Genomic DNA, 21,015 nt, shown 5'->3' with positions numbered 1-21,015 from the left:
GGCGGGACTTACTATTGGGTAGTAACAGACAGTGTTCTTGTATTTAGGGTTACTAAAGATCAATTTTCAAGTCTGGACACAGAGTCTCAACTGGATTTAGATGAGAACTTTGATTGGACCATGCTAACACATCAATTGGTTTGATCTAAACTGTACCAATCTGATGGCATGTTTGAGGGAAATCCTCCAAGTCTCATGGAGAAATAGCTTTTAGTCCTTTGCCAACGTCAAAAGAGAAATCCTAGAACTGCTAAAATTTGTTTTTGCTTACATTTTATTAAGAAGGAAATCGTCTTCAGAGGTTTTTGTGTCGTTTCCTTAAGTGGTTATTGGTGCAGTGACATCACAGGTGGGGGGTGGAACAAGTTTTCGATTGGATTGGATCCTTTGACTCAGTGCAGTGTGAAAATGAACCTCGCCAGCTGAAGATGTAACAAATGTTGCAACTTTGGTCCTTAGTCTGACGAGTCTACCGGACTATCAGATGTGAAAACACCCTAATGAACCTCTTATGTTGTCACATAACATATCGGGTGATACTGAGATGAAGCAACACTCAGATGAACTCTATTCAGAAATAAAATTAATTCTGAACAGGGTGTACTCAATTTATGCTGTAAGGGGGGAACAGGGGTGAGTATAAATGCATGGCACACTTGCATACAAACAGTTCATACAGTGTTCAATTATCCAGTACTCTGTGTTCGTTTATCACTAAAAATAGCTATCAAATACACCAAAGTTTGTGGTTGCATGGAACCAAATGTGGAAAGGTCATAGGGTTATGGATGTTTTATTTATTTTTTTGCCAGGCTCTGTATATTAAGGCAAGTAGTTCCCAAGACAAAAAAATGGAGACAGTTGCCTGCTTTAATCTTGAGCTTTCATCCCAGAAATCAGGAAAGGACAGGAATGTAGCAGCGTAGCTAGCTCTTGGCTAATTTTGGTTGTGGAATTCTAATAAAAGTAGGTTTCAGCCTGCAGCCTCTTATAAGGGATGTTCCTGGCAGTTATTTGGCTGAGCGCAACTAAAGCTTATCAAGTCGTTCCACGTCCATGTCTCATATCAGTTACAGTAAAGTCTGGGCTTGTTGTCACCTAAATGCATCTGGGAAGCAGAAACACTGTGTAGAGGAACTGGCAGACTTTAACAGGATTAACAAATTTCTCAAGATTTTATTGGCAAAGCCTTTAGCCTAAAACCTTCCATCAGCAGTTTGCCAGGAAAATATTTCTCCAAATATGTTGCTTCATGTTAGATCACGCCATGCAGAAGCAACAGCTGCAGAGCTACTTAGGGTGAAGGCTTCCCCCTACGGAAGGCAGTGACGGGACAATGTCGTTGTGCTGTTGGAGATTTTTTGTGGTGACACCCGTCATGGTGAACCCCCTTTCTGTTCCGTCGCCACCAGGCACTCATCAGCTCCTGACAAATTGATGTGCTGTCATGTTCAGCGAGAAGAAAATATGCATCGTCAACATTGGAAACCTAGCAACCAGCTCTGAAACGGACGTCTCGTAGAGAGATAAAAAGTTCAGTTCCTGTTTTTACTTAGCATCTGATAGCACTTTGAAATTTGCATGTAAAGTGCGTTCTAAATAAAACCGTCTTATTATTAGTATTAGTATTATATTATTCTTACTGCAAATGCACCGAGTTGATATTGATGTCTGTATTGGTCGCGATACTGACAGAAAATTCTAGATCGGGTATTGGTGACAATGTGACTGATCCATAAGGGCGGATCAGTCACATTGTCTGATCCGCAGTGTGAACGCACTTCAGGCTGCGTTCACACTGCAGCCTGAAGTGACCCAATTCAGATGTTTTTTGGGTCAAATCGTATTTTTTTTTTTCTGCCATGGCCGTTTATGCTTCCAAATAAATGCGAGCTGTATGTGATCTCCAGTTTGAACTGCAAACATACTGAAAGTGTCCTGCATGAGCAGTAGAGGGCGCAATAACATCTCAGTGTTCTGCCAACCGCCATAAAAAGAAGTGCTCAGTATTTGTGGAGGTAAACATGGAGGCTAACCGTTTACTGACTGAACAAATTAAAGTTATTTTTACATGTTTGACCAAGCTTGTGAAGCTGCTGGTGTATTTAATTGTGCTGTACTGGTGCAGAGTTAACAAATAAACTTGTCTGAGTTTTAAAAAATAGAAGAACATGAACTCAGTGTTGTTTTTCTGTATCAGAACCTTCATATCTGTATCTATCAGTACCGCAAAGTGAAAAAAGTGGATGAGTGCATCCCTAATCATGACTGCACAGCCTCAGATCTCCAGCTGTGGTGTGTGAGTCGACTGCTGCTGTAGCTTAAACCTGATTAAAAGTGTCTTCCCTTTCTTCACCTACGGCTCCCGTTTGAGACTGAATTGGAGCTAATAAGTCAGCCTGGCTAATGATAGCTTCCACCTACTGATGAGGGCAGAGCAGCTGGTCATCATATTAGGAATAAATGGCCACCCAGAATGGCCTCCAGTCTTTAGGTTCAGAGCTTCAGGGACCAGATCTGGTTTTAAAAGTGCGATGCTGGCTCTTTTCCCCATTCTGCTTTCTAAATGTGCATCTGGCTGCACTCTAGAAACTTTTTCTACGTTTCCATTTTTTAAGCTAGCTCTCAGTGGTTTTCTGAGAAAGGTAAACAAACACCCGCAGACCATCATTAACCTCATAAATGAACCCGTATAAGAGCAGTTTCAGTTTTTTCCTTCTCAGACTTCCCTGAAGGAAACTGCCATCCAGTCATTGTTGGCACACTAATGTGGGGCAAACTGCAATTTCATAGCCTTCGGAGACGGTTTTTTTGGGGGGGGTTTGTGCAGATTACGTGTGTCAATATTTGTCAAGAAAAGTCTGAAGCTCTTCTCGGGACGGAGTAATGTTTCCACCTCACAGAAAGAATGGAGAGAGCAACAATTACGTTTCACCAAATCCAAACAGGAGCAAACAAAGTTTGAAACATCCTCCTGCGGTCACTCGGGACAATGGGAAGTGATCCTGAGGAGAACCTCAGGAATGCGTTTTTGGCCGTAAAGCGACGGGATGCTCCGGGGTCACACGTGGTCAGCTTGACCATCTCTGGCTCCTCGCAATTCCCCCAGAGGCTGCGACTGACAATATGGTGCATCAGGTTGCATAGTTGGCTGCAGAACACAGGTTGTTCAGAGTGATCCCTCCTATCATCTAGCACATTTTTTATTTTTTTTTTGCTGGTTTTGGCTGATCACTTGTTGGCTTCATAAGGACTCTGCTGCTGCTGTCAGCAGCTAAAAGATTCACATTCTTCTCTCTCAACTCTCATTCTTTCCATCCACAAGTGTTTGGGGGGAAAAAAAGGATTTTGCTATTTACTTTATTTCTTTGCTTCAAAGCAAAGAAATCAAGCATATAATTGTTTTCGAGCTCGCTCTTCTGATTTTCTTATGAAATGTGAAGAATGTCTGGAGCTGCAAATATGTGCTTGGTGGCAAACCATGATTTGCCTTTTATTGGCAAAGAAAAATGAGATCTGACGACTGAACATGGATAGAAAGAAGCTGTTATGGTGTAACATAACTGACTGGATACATCATGAAGGAGTTTCAGCTGCTAAAATGGTGAATAAAGTTAATTTAAAAAACGTTGCGTCATGCCATGTTAACTTTTCCTTCTTCATTTTGGTTAACCAGCTGGTACCCATGGACTGTAACGTTGCATGTCGGCTTATTAGGTAGAATTTTTATATAATGGTGGAGATAACAATTTTAAGGGTTATTTTCCAAAAGTGTGTTGGAAGTTTCCGTCAGATTTCTGTAATCTCGCCGGCTTTTTTTTCTTCAGGARGTTACGATGGTCATACAGAAACTCGCCAGTTTCTTTCCTCTGAGACATTCCAGACATGTACCCTAGATTTTTAATGTAACTTCCTGGTTTTCCTTAAACTTTCTGAGTAGGTTCAATAATTGGGATGTATGACCAGGGGGATAGTATGTGGCAAGCTCCAGGGATGTTTCAGCTTAAAAGAACAACAAAACTGAAGTAGGAAGTGATGAGAAAAAAGCATTACACAAGCAAATCGTTGCTCTTGCACGGTTTTATTTGGCTGTTTATATCACTAATATTGTGCTTGTTCATTTTAAAAATCACAACATTATTCATTATTAGAATCTGCAGAGCAAAAAATCATGCCCTTGCTTTCTCTATTGATCAAAAAAACCTTACAAACTTTCTTTAGTTATACTTTGCAGACCTTTTTAATCTCCCTTAGGAATTTTGTGTTGAGATAATTCTCTGAAGACTGAGAGCCTCCCAGCTATTGGACAGGCGTTGGGCCACTGCACCAGGAAACTCTGGGGAAACCTTACATTTTCCTTTCAGGATGTCTGAATGGCTTTAGGGATTAAAAAGAAAACATCAAGCTGATGTGTCATTTATACTGTTTACATGTATTTGGACTAACTCTCTTTCTGAACAGTTTCTCTCTGCCTCTGTCTTATGGCAACAGCATTTTTAATGTTTGCTTTTGTGTAACTACAACATCAAGATCATTTCACATTTTTCGGTTCCTTAAATAATGCTCTCTCCTCTTACGTCATCTTTGTTTCACGTTTTTGAGGAACTATATAAAAATGTGCATGTCAACCAAGCAGACACCCATTTCTTTCCAAAGTGATTCAAATGTACAGTGGACCTCCGCCTGTTTATTGTTATTATTATTTAGCATTTCCTTTGCAGCTACGTCACCTAATCACGTTGAGGCACCATGATGGACTTCGGAAGTGACTCCTGGTGTATTGGACGGAGCGACTGCAATTGTTTTCCATAGTTGTTTCTGCCAATATGTCCATGGCTTCTACTTGCTGAAGTCAAGATGATTTGTCTGTGGAAGAAATGCACCGAATTCTGCAGCACATCTACATGTCAAGGTTGTCAAAGTCAAGCTAGCATAATTGACATACTTCCTTGCTATTTCTTTAATTAATACTTTTTCCTGACCAGTGAAAAGTGATGCCTTTTTACCTTATCTTGTCGTCCTGGTGTTGATGATTAGTAGCAAAGCACTGCGTCCCTTTTTCAGGTGTACCTTTAAGATTTAGCTCGTTATGTTGACAACTTGACAGCTAAAACCAACGGTAGTCAACTTTCAGAAAGTCACGTTGCAGCATGACTGTGATCAAGACAAGTAATTACAGCTTTTAGCGCTTAGCCAATTGTTGTAGTCCACTGATCAATCTGTTGTAGTCCACTGTTGTATCCCCAATATCATGATTCAGTGCCATTTTTTTCACAAACTGATTTTGCGATTTCAACGTGAAGATATTTATTGTTGATTCTTTGCTTTCTTCACTAAAACGTTGAAAGTTTCAGCATCTGATGTGCAAGAGTCCCTTCCCCCCTCCCTGCTCCACAAGGAGCTTGGCTGTGGGACTCAGCGGACCGGAGCTGTGTGTTTAAGGCCCGCTGCGCAGCACTTTATGCCACTGTGGACGGCCGAACCGTGAGTCAATCCAAACTTCATGGGACGCATTATTTCCTCTGGTTATTTTAAGCCTTCTCAGCGAGCTGGATGACGACATTCGCTCCGGCTGCCGAACACTGGATTCTATGTGAACCACAGAGCATAAAGAATACACACCCTCACACGCGAGCCTACAGTAAACATAACCATGAGTTCACACACACACATGCACGCACACGCACACACACACACACACACACACACACACGCACACACACACACACACACACACTGCGCCCTCCCTGGATCGCCTTCCCTCCTTTCCCTTTTTTTCGTCGGCCTCATGTGAAGTCAACATGATCTTTTGTTGGTGCTGCAGCTATATTTATCATCCGCATGCTACTTCAGTCTGTCATCTGCCAGATGCTGGGTCTGGTGCCACCCTCCACCCCCACCTCTCCACCTCACCCCCGGCTCTCCCCTCAGCCCCGTCGCCCTGTTGATTTCGTCTGAAGTTACTGCGTAATGATGCCGTCTGGCCTCAAATTACTCAGAACGTTTCTTGAACCCATGGCAGCGCTGATGATGAAGATCTTCAACAAGACGGGAGCTGGCACTGACTTGCCTCTATGTCGCCATGCTGCACAAAGCAAGCGGCCCTCCTGAGCGCCGTCTCCCGCCGCCACGCTTTGGGAATTACAGCTCACGAGACTGGCTGCTGCTGCCGTGAAGGAGGCACATCATAGTTATTTACATCACCGAAAATTGTACATGTGGAAAAAACAAATTAGGACACTTCCTTTGGAGGAATCCATCAAGTGCTAGCAGGGAAGCTGAACACTGTCAGAATGAACTCTAACCGAGTTTGATGGAAATATCTCATGAAGCATCCAGGTGTGCAATACCTTCCACATTTTGTCTCATTGCAAACAAAAACTTCAAAGGTTTTTATTGTGATTTTGTGTGAGTAAGGCAGTAACCCAGGGCCCATGATTTTTTGGGCAACCCCAAAGACTTTACTGTTTTTTTTATTTTTTATAAATGCATATTTTGCAAACATTGTACTTCATGTGAGACGTAAATGCCCATATCTGAGTTGTATTAGTATTTTGGAATTTTTATAAATATTAACAATACCCAAATATTTGAAACTTTTGAGCTATTGGCCATATTAAGCCTACTATTCATCAGTTCCTGCTCACTGATGAATAGAACTACCTATTACTGAATTTAATTTAGAATTAGAAAAACACATTTTCTTTAGTGAGTGCGGCACCAAAATTGATTCAGCTCAGGGACTCATAACCCTGTAAATCTGTCTGTGGTGACAAGCCAGCAGTGTTATTTTTCTGTTTTTTTTAAATACCTATGTGAAAAATGTGGCACATTTCTGTATTAAGTTCCATATAAACATATACTCATGAACAAAACTCTAATACTTTTTGTTGCAATTTTCTGCATCTACCACTTTTGTACAAGTCACTGAACATTTTGCCCGTTTCTTTTTGCCACCTAGCTTAACCTTTGTGACAAGTCATGTGGGAAACAGAGCAAACATGAAATATGAAATAAAATCTTTTTGATCTATAAAGCCTTACGGCTGGGGCAGAATTTGTCATTCCAGCAGAACAATGGCCCTAAACAGACACGCAGAGCTGTGATGAAAGAGTTCACATAAAAGTATTTCTGTATTAGACCACCGCAGTTAAAATTCAGACCCGAATCCATTTGAAAAATGGTGTCAAAACATAAAAATTGAAGCGCAAACGTTTCAGTCCCTATTTTTTTCTTAAAAGAAATTAAGGCGGTAGAGGCATACCCAAGTAATGAGGAGCAAATATGAATGTAGTTAGCATTATGGTGACAAAATTTGAAGAAATTTTGCGTACGTTTGCAGCAGACTAAACATCGACACATATTGCCCTTGGACTGAAGCTCAGGTCTTTTAATCTGGAAGGCAAGGCAAACAGTATCACAGAGTCGAAAGCTTAATCACAAGAAAAACAAACAATTAGTCCTGAGTGCGACATCTCATGATTAGCCGCTGCGGCCTTGTGCTCATGAGTCATCTCCCCTCGGAGCTCGGGGTGGTGGCGGGTGGAGGGGGTGGTGGGACTCCCCGGACTGACAACGGAGTTCTCTTTATTTAAAATAATGAGTCATGCGCAGCTACCGCCGCTGTAAAAATAGCAGACTCAAGTCTCCAGGGGCAGTGTGAACCAGACGGACCTGAAACAGAATCCAGCCTCGCCCCAAATGAAATCCAACACATGGCTCTGTGGATACACACATGTATGTACACGCACACACACACACACACACACACACACACACACACACACACACACACACACACACACATCCAGCTTTGCCCTGTTGAATTTGATTTATCTGATGGAGCCACCTACCCAGAGGCTGGAAATTTGCTGACAGAACATAATCAGGCCTGATAGCAGCCCAGTCCGTTTCCAACAACACTCTGGGCTTCTTTAAACTTCGCTGACTGCAGCACATCGACATCCTTTCGCCACCTTTTTCTTTTAATTTTATTTTACGTCTATATTAGGTAAGAAAGAGCAGGATGGGGGGAGACTATGTGATTAAAGCCCTTTTTAAATTTGTCTGGCTCCAAGCTGACCACGCCAGCTCCAGATGTTGGACGGGGGAAACCTCAAGCTGTTCCCAACACCGTTTCGACCAATCAGGAAGCGGTTCCCAGGATGTGATTCATGCTGCTTTTCTAGAGGCTCCACATGCCTTTTCCACGCCAAAACTAATGTAAGATGACTAATTAGGACATGTACAGGGCCTTGTAAAAGTTTTCAGACACAATGCCCTCTCAACTTTGTCACATTTTTTTAACAATACAGAGTCAAACTGCCATGTGTCTTTCTGGGATTTTACGTGATGGACCAACATTAAATAAGGAAACGGACTCTTGGTTTTCAAACTCTGGTGAAGCAGATGGATGATCAGCAAAGCAGCTGCAAGTTGTTCTGGGTAACRGCTTTGAGTTTCACATGTAGAGACTGAATGTTTTGCTATTCTTCTTTTTAAAGATCTAGATTAGTCAAAGATTTTCAGTAAGAAAAGTCTTGGCCAGTCTTGCACAAACAAACATGTTTGATTTAAACCACCCCATTCATTTTGTATATTTAATGTTGTCTTGCCTTTGAAGCCTTTGTATTTAGCTCCTTAGATCTTCCCAATAAATATCAACAGCGTTTAGCAATTACCAACCAAGCCAACTTGGTATGGTGTTTTATTTTTTCTTTTTTATAGCTCACATAGTGTACGCCAAACCCTTCATGTTTAGTTTCTTTCACATGTTAACTGTGACTTCAAGCGGCTTGTGGCAAACGTTCACACAGGAACACCTATTTCCGAAATAGGAACGATTTTAGCCCTTTTTCCCATGCGCCCACATGAAAATGGCACTTTAGGGAAATGTTCCAAATTTTCTTTATTTTTAAACAAAACTCGTTCTGGAGTAAAAATTTTGCCCTCGCGTAATGGTATGGACAGTAAAATCGCCTTCTTTGGGGAAAAACATCGTAATTCTGACCTATAACCCCAAATGCGTCATACATGACAACAGTAGCTTCTTACGTGTTATATGTTTCAGTTGCTACATAACGTTCTACGAAAGATTCCATTCGCACTTTGTTTATCGTCGTTATTGTTTTCTTGTCATGTTTCCCGCTACCCTCATGTGGAGACTTTATGCACATGTGCCCTGCTCCTGGTTTAGCGACACTCTCAGGTCTCGAGGAGTGAAAACATCGTTTTCCTTGTGTTTCTGTGGGAATGAAAACATTTCTGAAAATGATTGTGTGGTTAAAAGTTTTTTCAGAAACAACAACCCGTTTTTGAAAAAAACCTTCAGAACCTAAGGGGAATTTTATGCCTGTTTTTATAGTAACACCTTTTTTTTTAATTATTTATAAAAAGCTCCCCTACTTCACAATTATGCAACACTTATTGTTATCCTGTCACTTAAAATCCTGGTATAATACACAGATGCTTGTGATTGTTAAATGTGTGCGATACTGAATATTTTGATATTGATCCAATACCAAGTAAATACAGGCCCAGTATCGCCGATACTGATACTGATCATTTTTATTCACTTTTGAGTTAATATATAAAACTTCTGACCTCTAAGTGTTTTATCTTATTCTGGCCTAAGACACAATTTTGACTAAGTTTAAAGGTGTTTACAAAACACTTTATTAACATACTGACACGATTTTGTTCAAAAGAAAAAACATAAATTGAGAACAAACCAATTTGCCAAAAGAAAATCTTTTTGAAATTGAGAAGTAAAATATCAAAATAAACCAAAACTTCAGGGACAATTTTGAAAAAGTATCGATTTTACCCTGTTAGTGCCGATCCGATACCTGCTTGATATCGCCGTTTTGTACATATCTAGTGCTTGTAAAATAAAAAAATAAATAAATAAATCACTGCGTCGCATTGCAAGCTGAGGAGGCCAAGCGCTGCTAATGAATCAAACATGACGATGAGATGTAACACGTTAAAGTGGTTACGGCCCCGTAACGATAATGGCTCCTTTGAAATGATGACACTCATCGTAAACAAGTAGGAAAGATCCTAATGGGTAATCCCTCTGGGACAAACTGAATGATTAATTTCACAAAAGCTCTTCTGTTCTTCTTTTTCTTTTTATCCAGCGGATAAAAAGAAACAATGGCAGGAACAAAAAAACGAATGCATTCATCTTCAGTCAAAACGATAAAAAACAGACAGTCCTCTGTAAAAGGGAAGAGAGAAAATCAGAAAAGAGAAGCGCGTGGAGGCCGTTCGTATCGAGGCATCTGGTCATGCATAATTCCTGCTTATTGAAAGCTTGGCAGTCCTGTGATGATTAGAATTTTCTCTGGAGTTTTCATTTTGGGCACCAAACTCCCCAAAAGCTCTTATCAAGAATAAACATGCAATTCTGCTGCTGCAGTGAAAACGGGGGCGAATGTTTTCTCTTTTATTGTTGTTGTTTTCTCAGGGTCACAGCACACTTAGATTAAACAAAAAATAATGTTCCGCCCTTGGTCAGGGCGCCTCAGCACAGCCGGTGCCCTGCCTGATCCTCTACCTGTAGCTTAAGATGTAATTCATGAAGTCTAAGAGCAGCAGTGTTAGTTTTATCCACCCTCTGTGTTGCTGCGCGTACTTATTCTAAAAAAAAATAAAAAAAATAATAATAACTGCAAGGTTAATGGACAAGTCAAACTCTGACTCAAATAAATCCCCTGAAATTCCTACTTTGAGGCTGTAGATCTTGAATATTAGCTTATAGCAAGATCCACTTTAATGACAAATTTAAGCTATAAAGCTACATTAGCTATCTCTGGCATCACTTTGAAAGCAGAACAAATAACATTAAAAAGATCTAAATCATGCATTTCTGCAGGCTTTCAACAAAGTTTCCAGTTTAACATTCAGTACTCTTCCAGAATTAATTTTATGATCATTTTTAAATAAATTTATAGACATTTGAGTACATAACTGTTCACATATGCGAAAGCACAGAGCTCAAACTATCCCAAGATGATAAATATAAAATAAAAACAGGAGGAATTTCAATGCTTTGTTTCATTTTGGCAACTAAAACCCCAATCAAGTCCGTTTCAAATTTCAAAAATAAAATAAGATCAGGACAAAGCTAAGTGAAAGATGATGAATCAAAGATATGAAGGTCATCATCTAACTTTTAATGAATCTTTATTTTTTCAGAAACTTAATGGAATGTAATATAAAAAGCAACATACACAAAGTGAAACTTTATCTATACCCAGTTTTCTTTTTTTGTTCCCCCACTTGAAAAATAATAAGAAAATCCAATTCAACACTCTTCCGGACATTTAATGCACCAGAGCCTCTGGGTTTGCTCTAATTTGACAGAAACTCCACAGACGCCATATTTCTTGGGAGAAGCGACGGCTGTTGTTTTTCTTCTGCTCATAATCGTACTGTGTGTTTTCCAGGCTCTGCTCTGTGTTTAGCGTCACCCTTTGATTAGAAGTTTTTTTTTTTTTTCTGTCGATCTGTTATGACTGCGCGGTCACAAAGCTCTGGACCGCGTTCAGACGTGCAGAGAGTCCAAACCGGACTGTGGTGGGACCGGTGTGGCTCGGGTTTGAAGGTTGAAGTTCACCACTGAAGCAACAGAAACACTTAGAGGTAGAAAATAATCCTGTTTTCTTTTCACTGCATGTACCCGATGAAGTTGCCTTGACATTTATTTACATTTATTATTTAGCATTAATTTGCTTCACTGTTATTGTGTTCATTATTTTGCTTACGTTGAAGAGTGGAGTCTCACGGGCCTTGGACCGAATGTTGGGATTATCTACTTATTCAGACTGGAAATATTGAGCAAAACTAGGTGGACACGTTCATGGTTTTACAATTTTCTTTCTTTCCTTCTTTCTTTCTTGAAAAAAACACACCTTTAGTGTCACCAGTGTTCACTTTCATGTGGCAACTCTGGTAATCTGCCAATTAAAATGAGTTGAATATGGATCCAGGCAACAGGTTTAATAGAAAATCAATTCTAAACCCATACACTAAAATCACCAATGACTTTTATTTACTTTTGCAAAACCTTTTTTTGTAACATATGTATTATTTGGCAAATTGGTACATCACTTAATTTTTTCTCATCAAATTGACAGATAAATTTGCTTAATGGAAACACGCTAATTTTGAAAAAATCTAAAGCTTTTGTGTCCAGTTAGGTGKKTTTTTTTTGGCCGTATCAAAATAGATTAATTTCACAAAACTGTAGTAGAAACACTTTTTTTGCATCACGCTAGTCACATGATCAACAGCCAGAAGTTACCACTGRCAGAAACGACAAAGAMGACGACAGGAAGTGGTAGGTTTTTTTTTCTTTTTTTTTCCTGACATTACACAGTTCATAAAAAGTTTTGTATTTTTCGAACTCGTTGAATCCACAGCTCTTCTGTAAAATCGCCAAAACGCCGCATATGTAGGCGGGGCTTGTTACTCCAACGCCTGAATAAGACGCCGACGTCTCCTCTGATGGATGATAGCGATGAGCGCTAGCTCCAGGGCTGAAACATGAATAATTCTCATGTAACTATTTACATCTGATTTTTAACGACTTGTCATGTGAACAAATTTATTCACATTTGATTTTAATTTAATTTCTGATTCAACAGAAACCCCTCAATTGCAAAATTGTGTTTTCCGTTTCCACATTAGCAGAATATTGACACAGATCTGCGCTCATTCGTAACGGAAATGCAGCTACTGTCTTTCTCCCGCTCTTTTGATTTCCTTCTCTAGAAAAGTTGAGTATTTTCCTCTCCATGCGGTTTGGACCTCCTGTTGCTGCTGCTGTAGGTAACACCGTGCCCCTAGAATTCATGAAATAACACGGCTACAAGGTAATCACAACAATCTGAAATCCCAAATTGCCGCTTATGGACCTTGACTCTGGGTGTAGCCCATCTGTCACCGAACTGCTGCTCAAGCAGTTTTTTGCTGCCGACGTAAAAGAGGTTCCAACAACGAAGGACTGCTGCCGCGAGACGCCCTTTGACCTTCCACCTAGCATCAGAATCCGGGCCCGTGTTTATGTAACAGAGTCTTTTGTGTACACGAGCTGGCTAAATGAGGTCTGTGTGTGGGCTGCGCTCTCAGCAGATCAGAACCCCAAAATTATAATCCCAGCAGCTTGCCTTTGACAGCCAGCCACCTCAAAGGGAGCAGCGCGGGGAAAGATCATATGCCAAGGAAAAACGGGTCCTCAAGGCGAGGGATGTCTCTTCTTTCTTTTTTCTTTTTTGTTAAGGCTGCTGAATCACAATGAGAATCAGCCGAGCTCTTCCGCTTTTCCAACTCTGCAAGAACTTTAAGCAGGAATAAGAAAGCAGATTTGATCTCTTTGTTTGGAAAGAGGTTCATCTGGCACATCTGTGGAGGACGACCAGATGGCTTCAGCTTCTGTTCCCCACACCAAAGAGCGATTCTGTCCAGCGCTACATGAGTCACACTTCATGTTTGCAGATATGGCCGTCTTTCGCCGCAGATATTATCGCTCGGCGCTTCCCATGTGACTGATAAAACACGAGATACKGCAGAAGACGTCGCAGTGGGAGGGACAGAGACGGTCAGARTCATCCCACAAAACAGTCACAATGAAACCAACGTTAACAAGCCAAATGCCTGGCAAATGCTTGGTTTGTAACTAAAATCATACACTGCTTGGTACACAGTAACGGCTCTGCTTCTCTGAACATTTCATTTACCGGYATAAGGAAGAGAAAARGGTCTTGAGTTTCCCTGTAGTGTTGACAAAGTCGGCTAATGAAGACTTTGTCGTCAGGCTGAACGATGACGCCCGCTAACGAATGTGTGGCAGAAGTTTCCACTGGTTGAAATTGTGCAGCAGTAATTTTGAGTAATTAGAAGAAAAAAAAAATCAAAAACTGAAAATGTAAATGATTTCTAAGCACAGTGAGGGCTACTGTTAGCTACCCGTTAGCTGCTAACAWTGCTAAAGTTGACGTCTGGGCTGTTTTATAGTTTCTTAATGAGGCTCAATAGCTCTCTAGTTTAAAATCTAAAATATTTAGTTATCAAATTTGGAGTGGATTATTCTGAAATGATCAGAGATTCCTTAAGAGACAGTTTGGGAACTGTAAAATTCTGCTTTTAACAGCTTTGACATAAATCACTTTTAATGCTTTTCTGAGAGTTAGACATTTAGAAAATCTGGATACCTAAAAGGTCACCAGGCCTGGTTGAAGTGAACTCCAGAGTTCRGTTGAACTGTGGTCCGATTTGTTGGCAGACCAGAATTTRCCWTTTTGATCCACATCAGAGTCCAGTTGCGCTTTCATATCTCCCCAAASAAACCAGACTCTCTGGACAAACTGACTATAGTTAAATTAAAGCAGACTAAGCAGGTCTGGTGTGAACGCACCCTTAATTATTCTACTTAAAGATCGAAGTTCATGCAAGACAATAAACAAAATCTCAACACGGCCAGTATAAACAGAAATATTCAAGGTTTCCAATCATTTGTATTCCCAAATGACCTGTGGCCTTGAGTTTTTTTTTTTTGGGGGGGGGGGGATTTGTGAATGTTCAGCCTGCGGCAGCTTCTCATTCGCTAATCTGGCCTCGCTCCAAGGCTAGCCAAATTTACTCGGGAGGATAAACTGAAAAAGTTTTTTTTTTTTTTCAAAAATGATCCAGAACTCAATTTGCAGATTCTAACCAGCCACACGTGGTACTCTCACATTTTATTTGTTGTGTTTGGTCCAACTTCTATTGATAAAATTCTTAAATAAGCTGCCTAAACKTATTGGCTCGTGTTTAATTGTTTCAAGGTTAGCTCAGTTTTCACAAATATAACAGGACGGAGCAGCTGTGGTTGTAATTAAAAGAAATGAARAATAGAATATGTGACGTGCCCTCTCGTTCAAGCACTCTTTCGCATTTCTTTCTTGCAGCCGAAACGGTTATCCAACCGAAGCGGTGCACTTGGATGACCGGCGGAGTTAGCATGTGTTACGTGTCAGGGACACCTTGACAGAAGTGAGAGTGTTGCCGCTACAGGAATCCAGCCTTTTTAGTAAGTTACTSTAGGCCCGGCATTGCAATTACAGGGCTGCTTACTCTGTGGCAGCAGRTTGGAGGGTGGGAGGAGGAAATCATCCTGTAGGGAAGAGATGAAGTTAGAAGGAAAAAGCAGGGTAAGGCTGGCTGCTCACATAGACAACTTTAGCTTCTCAGCTTCAAGGATGTTTGCCTCGGGCCAGAATGCCCCAAAAATAGTTAATAAACCATGACTCCTTGAAACTTTGTGTCTGAAAGTGGCAGCCAGAAATGTCAGGTTAGCAGTGAGGGAGTTGCATTACGAGAAATAATATCAATATTGATCGCTTGAGCGATGTTAGAAGGGGRTCTTGCTTTCATGAAGCCGAAAGGACAAGCTTGTCAGCGAGCAGCATGTCTTCCAGACAAAATGACTCACGCTTTGAGGAAACGCTAAAGCACAGAAACCTCCGGAATTCATATAGAAACCAGCGTTTTGAAATGAAAAACCTGGCTCATTTTGAATCGTCACTCGTTAATATTTAATGCATTCTTTCCTGTAAGTCTCACAGAGCTGAAGAGGGAGCATGTTCTTCGTTCACTCATGAACAGATGCTGCTGCGTAGAAGGAAAAAAAACCCGTCCAGCTCCTCTCTTTGGATTCATTATGATGGTTCCAAACCTTTGCTGACATCTGGAGCTGCACCCGTCTTAGCTAACCCTGTTGGAGACCGTTCACATAAACAAAGAAAATTCTCTTGGACTTGGTTTGGAGATTTTTAGTTGCTTTTGGCAAAGTACTGTTAAAATTCCTCTCGATATCCAGGTGTATGTAATGGAGAAAGCAGTCCTTGGCCTTTACGCAAAGATTTAGGAAAGAACAAGTAAGATATGTTCCCTCTGAAATGTCCTCACATCGACTATAAATACACATGCATAACTTTTCCACTCTTAACCTGCCGAATGTCATAATTTGGTCAGTTTTATCCATTATTATGGATCAAAAGTTGGCAAGACGACGAAGGAGCAAAAATGACCAGCACACCTAGTCTGGTTCTCTGTTGTAGCGCCCTGAACTTCTTCAAACTTCATTCATAAATACTATTTTTTTAAATGATTTTTGACACATCACATTAAAAAAAGTTGATGAAACGGCAAAATTCAGAAAAATCGTYCTAAGGTGGTGTTTGGATTTTGTGAAAWAGAGTGAATGTGCAACACAGGGAGACAGAAACACGTTTTCCGAATAAGTTCTGATGCAGTAAACTTTCCAATAATAATTTTTCAAAAATCCCAGTATCATCTCTGATCTGAATGGAGGCTTTGCAGCGCTTCTGATGCTCAGAGTCTTAGAAATGTCCCCTGTTTTCAAAACTTTAGCTGTTGCTTGTTATTCCGGTTTCCAGTGCGGCTGCAGACTGTGTGTTTCCAGATCAACATCAAAACATTGAGATATTTGATTGACGCACAAATGGGTAATCCATATTTGTGTTGTTGGGTACATGTAGGTGCTTCATGTGTGATTGAACCATATGGATTCTCTGTTCCACCTGTTGAATGTTAATTAMACCAGATGAAAATGAAATTGCAGTTGAATTKAATTATTTTCATTTTAAAATGACTGGTAAAAACGGATCACGACAATTTTTTCAAAATGGCGGACAGGGAAAACGTGATGGGACGTCCATTGGTAAAACTCATGTTTTAAAAGTTATTGAAACCGATTCAAATTTATTTGTGAAAAAGTAGACCAATAGGCTCTGTCTTTCATGCCAGGCATTGATTACACAAAATCTTCACATCTATACGGGACCACTCATACTCATATCGTTCAACCCAAACGCACAAAATGGGTTTAAATGGGTAAAGCAAATTTAGGATGCTGTGGAAGGTTTGTTAATGGGGCGAGAAAAAAGTGATGATGTGTTCACTGTCTGAAGAAAATAGTGGCAGCAAGAAATCCAGCTCCAAAATGTCACTCTAACACCATCAGACTTCCTGTTTTTACCAACGCAGCGACAAAAAGAGAAACTGTCACCATACCAACCAAACAGGCGTGTTTGGATCGGAAACATCCGGCCGGCCAATTTATTATTACTTTTTCTTTTYTCTCTCTCTCTCTCCCTTATTCCGCCAAAAAGGACGAACCTAAATGGTTGCCGAGGAGACGCAGAGGCTGTTGAGATGTTTTGAAGGAAAAAGTTGAAACAGGAACATGTCATGTCCAATTTTAGATGGGGCTATGATAAAGTGAGCATCCCCTGATGTGGAAAAGTGCTCTCACATGGCTGCTCAACGCATCGCGGCACAGCCTGTCTCTTTCTGAGCCATAAAAATGTCACTTTTACATTTCACAGTGGAGTCATATCAGCATCTCAAAAGTTTGCAGGATAGTTGGTATCCATTAAAGCAGCAATGTCATCTCTTACAGGTATAATAGTGGAGTCAGCCAGGCGCTTCTCAGTGAGACTGTATTACAAAAAGTCATTTTGGAGGGTCGTTTAAATTATGTCCATTTCCATCAAGCATTTCTGTTTGCAAATGTGATCGTTAGTCGATTCATGGTTAAACTCGAGGAACATTAACTTCTTTTATTTTGGTAACAAATCCTACCTGAACGTTTTAATTAGAATTTTGCTAAAATATTAACTACTTTTGTTGGTATTAAGTGTCCAGCAGAGAACAGTAAGGTTGATATGTATACACAAGTTATGTTTATAAACAATATATCAACATTTTWAATATTTTGGAACCAGTCATAAGACTTCAAAACGGAATGTAATCTTGTGTCCAGCTTTAGCTATTTTACCAACAGCGCTAATGCTAATGTCAAGCAAGCTTGCTAGCAAGTAAAGCTTCTTGTTGCTGTGGTTGCCAAGGAAACACCCCACCCCGTTAGAGTAAATTTCAGAAAACGTGTATCTATTTTGAAGTCTTTTGGTWACAGCCTTGCTAAAACCTTTTTATCATGAGGTAGCCATCACTGAATTGTAGCTATGGCTACATTTAACATTTTTCTGTTTATTTTTGTCACAATACTAATACTAAAGTACATTTTCCTTGCAAGCAAAACGTCAAAACTCTGAAGGAAACTTACCAATAAGATGCACGTTACAGCAAATGAAGAGAAAGTTCATTACATTAAATGTACCTATTTTGCAAGCGGTTTACACCTTAATCACAGAACAGTTCTTATTTGAGGATGAAGCAGAACACCTAGCTTATGACCTATTGATATAACGAACTAGAAATTACCTAATGTAGTTTGGCAGGTACATTTAAAAAAAAAAGTTATGAAATCTGTTCTGTAAAGGATTTRGTGACGCCTACATTGCAACACAGCTATGGCACGTGGATGCCTTAGAAACTCAGAGTCAGACTTTCCACCAGGGGGAAACTACAACTTCTCCACACATGAAGACTTTTTATGACGAGGGAGGCTCACTGCTTCATCTCAGCAACTTCTGCTCCTGGGCAAGATGTTCCAGGACCAGACTGGTACAAACAGAGCCCTTAAAACTGAGGAAGGTGACAAAAAAACAACAACTGAAGAACAAGAAAGTGCTAATGTTCTTACTGACTTCTTTTTTTTTTCACATAAGCGCTCATCTGCAGCTTGTGGTTGGCATTTTGTGGAGAAACCGGAGCCCCCAGAATCTAATCAGAAACTTGGCACATCTGGTCAGCATTAGCATTTAGCTCTCCGGGGTCAGCGGGTGAGCTTTGTCACACTGAGGGGAGGCAGAGACGCTGTAAAAACAGAAAATCTTACCAAGTATTTTTGTTTCTAGTGCAAATATCTCAGTAGACTTGAAATTAGACAAAACTGACTTAAAAGTAACTTCTCAAGTTGCACAAGTATATTGTCGGTGGAAACCCAGCAAATTAAATCCGGTTTCAACACTTTAGCGATTGTTCTACAGACAGTGTCCACATTAAATACAGTAAAGTTTGCGAAAAAATGTGGAAAACGTAGGTTTTTGAACACTTTCCAAGGCTCCACAGATTGCATCCACTCCATCATCTACCCAGCTACAGTAATGGTTGCGCCACACTTAAACTGCGCCTTGCCAGTTGYCAGTGGACATAATTCAGCAACACTCCGACAAGCCACCGTTGGGTCAACGCGCCGCTAACTCTTCCAGCAGAGGTGTCACCRCCGTCGCTTCGTTCAGCAAGACACATCTGCAAATGAGCAACCATGAAGGGAAAAGGGCTTTTTTTTCATGCCTGTGATGAACTGATCACAGAAAACCGAGTCCAACTTCCCATCTGAGCTTTGATTCGGCGCCACCGAAACAAAGCGGTATCCCCGTGTTCTGATCAAAGTCACTTCTCTTTTTCCTCCTCCTCCCCACATCAGCTGCCAATGAGCCTCTCCTGGAGAGTTCTGGCCAGGACTTAATCGAAGTGGGAAGCGCGCTGACACTTTGGAGACGAGGAGGGGGAAGCAACGGACTCAACAGCTGTCCGAGCCAAAGACGGTGTAACAGTTTTCCTGCTGATGTTGCATGTTGGTGAAACGACTGGCTACTGTTGAATCCCACTGCCTTTTGGCGTTGTCATGTCATCGAGAAAGTATACCCGTGGCACTTCACACCGTCTCTATGAGAACATTGTATGGGCCTCTTCCATGAGGCAGCCCACCTCCCTCACACACACACACGTACACACGCTGCCTTTTTCACACGTTCATAGCCCTGCTTTCCCTCTCTCACTTTCATTTCTTCTCTCCGGGTGAAAGAGGAGCCGCTCTGCCCTGCCACCGCGCACTTCTCTTTGAAAGAGCCATTCATTGCCGCCGACACAGGGCACCTATAAGCTCGGAGGGCTTCGGCTGCCTCCTGCCTTTTGGCGACGTTCAAACACTTTCAAGAAAAATACAACCCGGCTGCAGGCGAAGAGAGGCAAAAAGAAGGAGAGAAAACTTAAAAGGATTAGAAGAGAACAGATGTTGTCTCAGACCTTCGACAAGAGTCAAAAMAATGACACGTCTTTCTCGCAACGCGTGAAGTTTTGAATGAATGACTGAGAATGTAGAGAATTTCATGAGGTTTTTTACCAAAAAAGCAACATTAAGGTTGAAGTCAGTTCAGTTGAAGTCTGAGGCACTAGCTCTCCCGCCTGTCATGCCGGTGAGGTACAGGGGGATCTGAGATCCCGCCTCGTACATCATCTCTGACCGGACAGGCGGCTGCAGGAGCGAATGGTGATTTGCGGTGGCGCTTACCTCCGTGCGCAGGACCGGGCAGGCAGAGCAGCAGGGTCACCAAAGCACCGACCAGGACTGGATGCAGGGCTCGCATGGTGTTTTGTTGTTGTTGTTGTTGGGGTTGCTCAACGTTAAGTCCTACACTCTCACGTTAAAGACGCTCCATTCAGAAGAGACTGAATGAGTTTCCAGTTTTTTTGGGGGGTTGATCTGCTACAGGATACTTCTCTATGTGGAAGGGGCAGGGCTGGGGTGGGACTGCAAGAGGGACGCCCTCCTTTTTTTTTTCTTTCCTCCTCATCTCCTCGCACACAAACTTGGATCTCTGTGAGGCTGGAAAATCATCTGCTGCTTCTTTCTGCCGACCCAGCACTCAGACACTGCAGCCTGTTGATTTAGTTGGCTCGTGTCTAAAAGAAGTAAATCTTATTAATACACACACATGCTACCCGTTGACAGACGTTGGTTTAGAGGCCTCACACCAGTCTGTCCTCTCTGTATTGCTCTCAATTCCCGCATTTCATTGCAAATGTGTGAAGAGCTTTATTCATATTCTGCTATTGTCGAAAAAGCACAATTTCATATTTGTGGCGTTTCCCTTATATGAGAAATACAATTCAAATCATCATCCTCCAACCACTTCCTGTCGTTTTCTTGATCATGTGACTGGTGTGATGCAGAAAACCGTTTCCATCACAGGTTTGATAAATAAACCAGTTTCGATACGACAAAAACCCCCCACCTCATTCCAGCTCCGAAACGTT

At 41.2% G+C, this 21,015-nt stretch overlaps 1 protein-coding gene across 1 annotated transcript in view; it reads right to left on the bottom strand.

Annotated features, from left to right (window-relative positions):
• The window catches only part of cspg4 (chondroitin sulfate proteoglycan 4), a 91,231-nt gene extending 70,801 nt beyond the window's left edge, over positions 1 to 20,430 (bottom strand). The window contains exon 1 of the mRNA XM_008411185.2: positions 20,270 to 20,430. Coding sequence (XP_008409407.1) covers positions 20,270 to 20,345 — 76 coding nt within the window. The 5' untranslated portion in view covers positions 20,346 to 20,430. The remainder of the gene's footprint in view (positions 1 to 20,269) is intronic.
• Positions 20,431 to 21,015: the final 585 nt, after the last annotated feature.

This window comes from Poecilia reticulata, linkage group LG6 (genome assembly GCF_000633615.1).
Source record: "Poecilia reticulata strain Guanapo linkage group LG6, Guppy_female_1.0+MT, whole genome shotgun sequence".
NCBI lineage: Eukaryota > Metazoa > Chordata > Actinopteri > Cyprinodontiformes > Poeciliidae > Poecilia > Poecilia reticulata.
The sequence above is the reverse complement of the archived record's forward strand: the minus strand, read 5'-3'. Positions and strand labels throughout refer to the sequence as shown.